Source organism: Aptenodytes forsteri, unplaced genomic scaffold, assembly GCF_000699145.1.
Source record: "Aptenodytes forsteri isolate BGI_AS27 unplaced genomic scaffold, ASM69914v1 Scaffold729, whole genome shotgun sequence".
NCBI classification, from domain to species: Eukaryota; Metazoa; Chordata; class Aves; order Sphenisciformes; family Spheniscidae; genus Aptenodytes; species Aptenodytes forsteri.
In genome coordinates this window covers 57,474-58,771 of record NW_008796173.1, presented here as the reverse complement: position 1 = coordinate 58,771, position 1,298 = coordinate 57,474, and the positions used below count along the sequence as shown (strand labels likewise).

At 68.2% G+C, this 1,298-nt stretch overlaps 1 protein-coding gene across 1 annotated transcript in view; it reads right to left on the bottom strand.

The window, feature by feature from the left end:
• Positions 1 to 208: 208 nt before the first annotated feature.
• The window catches only part of IDH3B (isocitrate dehydrogenase 3 (NAD(+)) beta), a 7,430-nt gene continuing 6,340 nt past the window's right edge, over positions 209 to 1,298 (bottom strand). Inside the window, exon 10 of the mRNA XM_019474190.1 lies at positions 209 to 377. Coding sequence (XP_019329735.1) covers positions 300 to 377 — 78 coding nt within the window. The 3' untranslated portion in view covers positions 209 to 299. The remainder of the gene's footprint in view (positions 378 to 1,298) is intronic.

The following is a 1,298-nucleotide window of genomic DNA, read 5'->3' as shown; positions in this document are numbered from 1 at the left end:
GTCTTGTGTTGTTGCAGCAGAGGTGGCTGAAGGGGTACGGGCAGGAGCCCGGGAGGGGCTGCAGGGCACCCCAGCGTGGCTTTGCCTCCCCTCGCCCGGGCGGGAGGTGACCACGCTCTCCCCGCTCCCGGCACCGGGGCTGCCCACATCCTTCCCCGGCTCGGCCGGGTGAGGAGGGAAGAGGTGCCGCGCGTGTTCGGAGCGCTCCTGGCAGACCCCTGTCATGCTGCAGAGGCCACGTTTATTAGAGGGAAGCAATAAATTACCGGGCGGGAGCAGGGAGGACGAGGTGAGGGGCCCTAGACATCCAGGGCGGCTATCACGGCTTGGGTGAAATCCAGGGACGTGGCGTAGCCCCCCATGTCCGCTGTGCGCACCTGCAAGGAGAGGGGAGCGTTAGCGAGGAGGGAGGGGGTCCCCGCAGCACGGCGGGGACCCCCCCGGCCCCATGCTGGGTGCTTGTCACTGCAGGATCGGGCTCCCCACTCCCCAAGGCCCTTTGCAGCTCCTGCTGGGGGGGAGGGGGGGTCCCCGAGGAGTGTCCCCGTGCCCCAGCGAGGAGGAGGGGGAGTGGGGACAGCCTGCAGGAGCTGAAGGCCCATCCTGCCCCACGCCAGCCGAGAGGGGCATCGGCCACCCCGAGCTCCACTGCACCCCGCCTGCGCTTGGGCGTGTGTCAGGGCGTGTCCGTGGGTGTGCACAAGCGCTGGGCCCTCGCCTCTGGTTCCAGCACAGGCGTCCCAGCCACCTCGGCCCCATGGGGGTGTCTCAGCAAGCTCCCACCACAGGAGGTGGTCAGTAGCTGCGGGGGCTGCCAGCCCCTCTGCCGGTGCCTGCTTCCAGGCAGGCTTTGATGGGAGCGGGAATTGAAGCGGCAGAGGATTTCACGGCAGCCCCTTCCCGGGCAGAGAAGTTCCCCCCGGGGCTCACCTACCCCAGCAGGCTGGAGGGGACGGTGAGGGGCTGGCAGCGGTGGTGCAGGACCGGTGCTGAGCCCTGGCTGAAGCCCAGCTCCCCCCGCTGCAGGCAGGGCCCGGCCATGGGCCTGTGCTCGCTGCCAGCCCGGCTTCTGGCCCCCGCCAAGCGCCCTCAGCAGTTGTCCTACAAGCTGCCCTGGCAGCGTTGGACCCTTTATTTGCAAACATGAATACACAGCACAGCATTAAATACATGTCCCAGTCGCGCTCTCTCACACACACACACACAGAGACAGCCAGAGCGCCCTGCCCCGGCCACAGCAGCCACCTTGCCAGGGCAGAGCTTCCGTGGTCCAACCAAGCACTTTGGGAGCCCAGCCC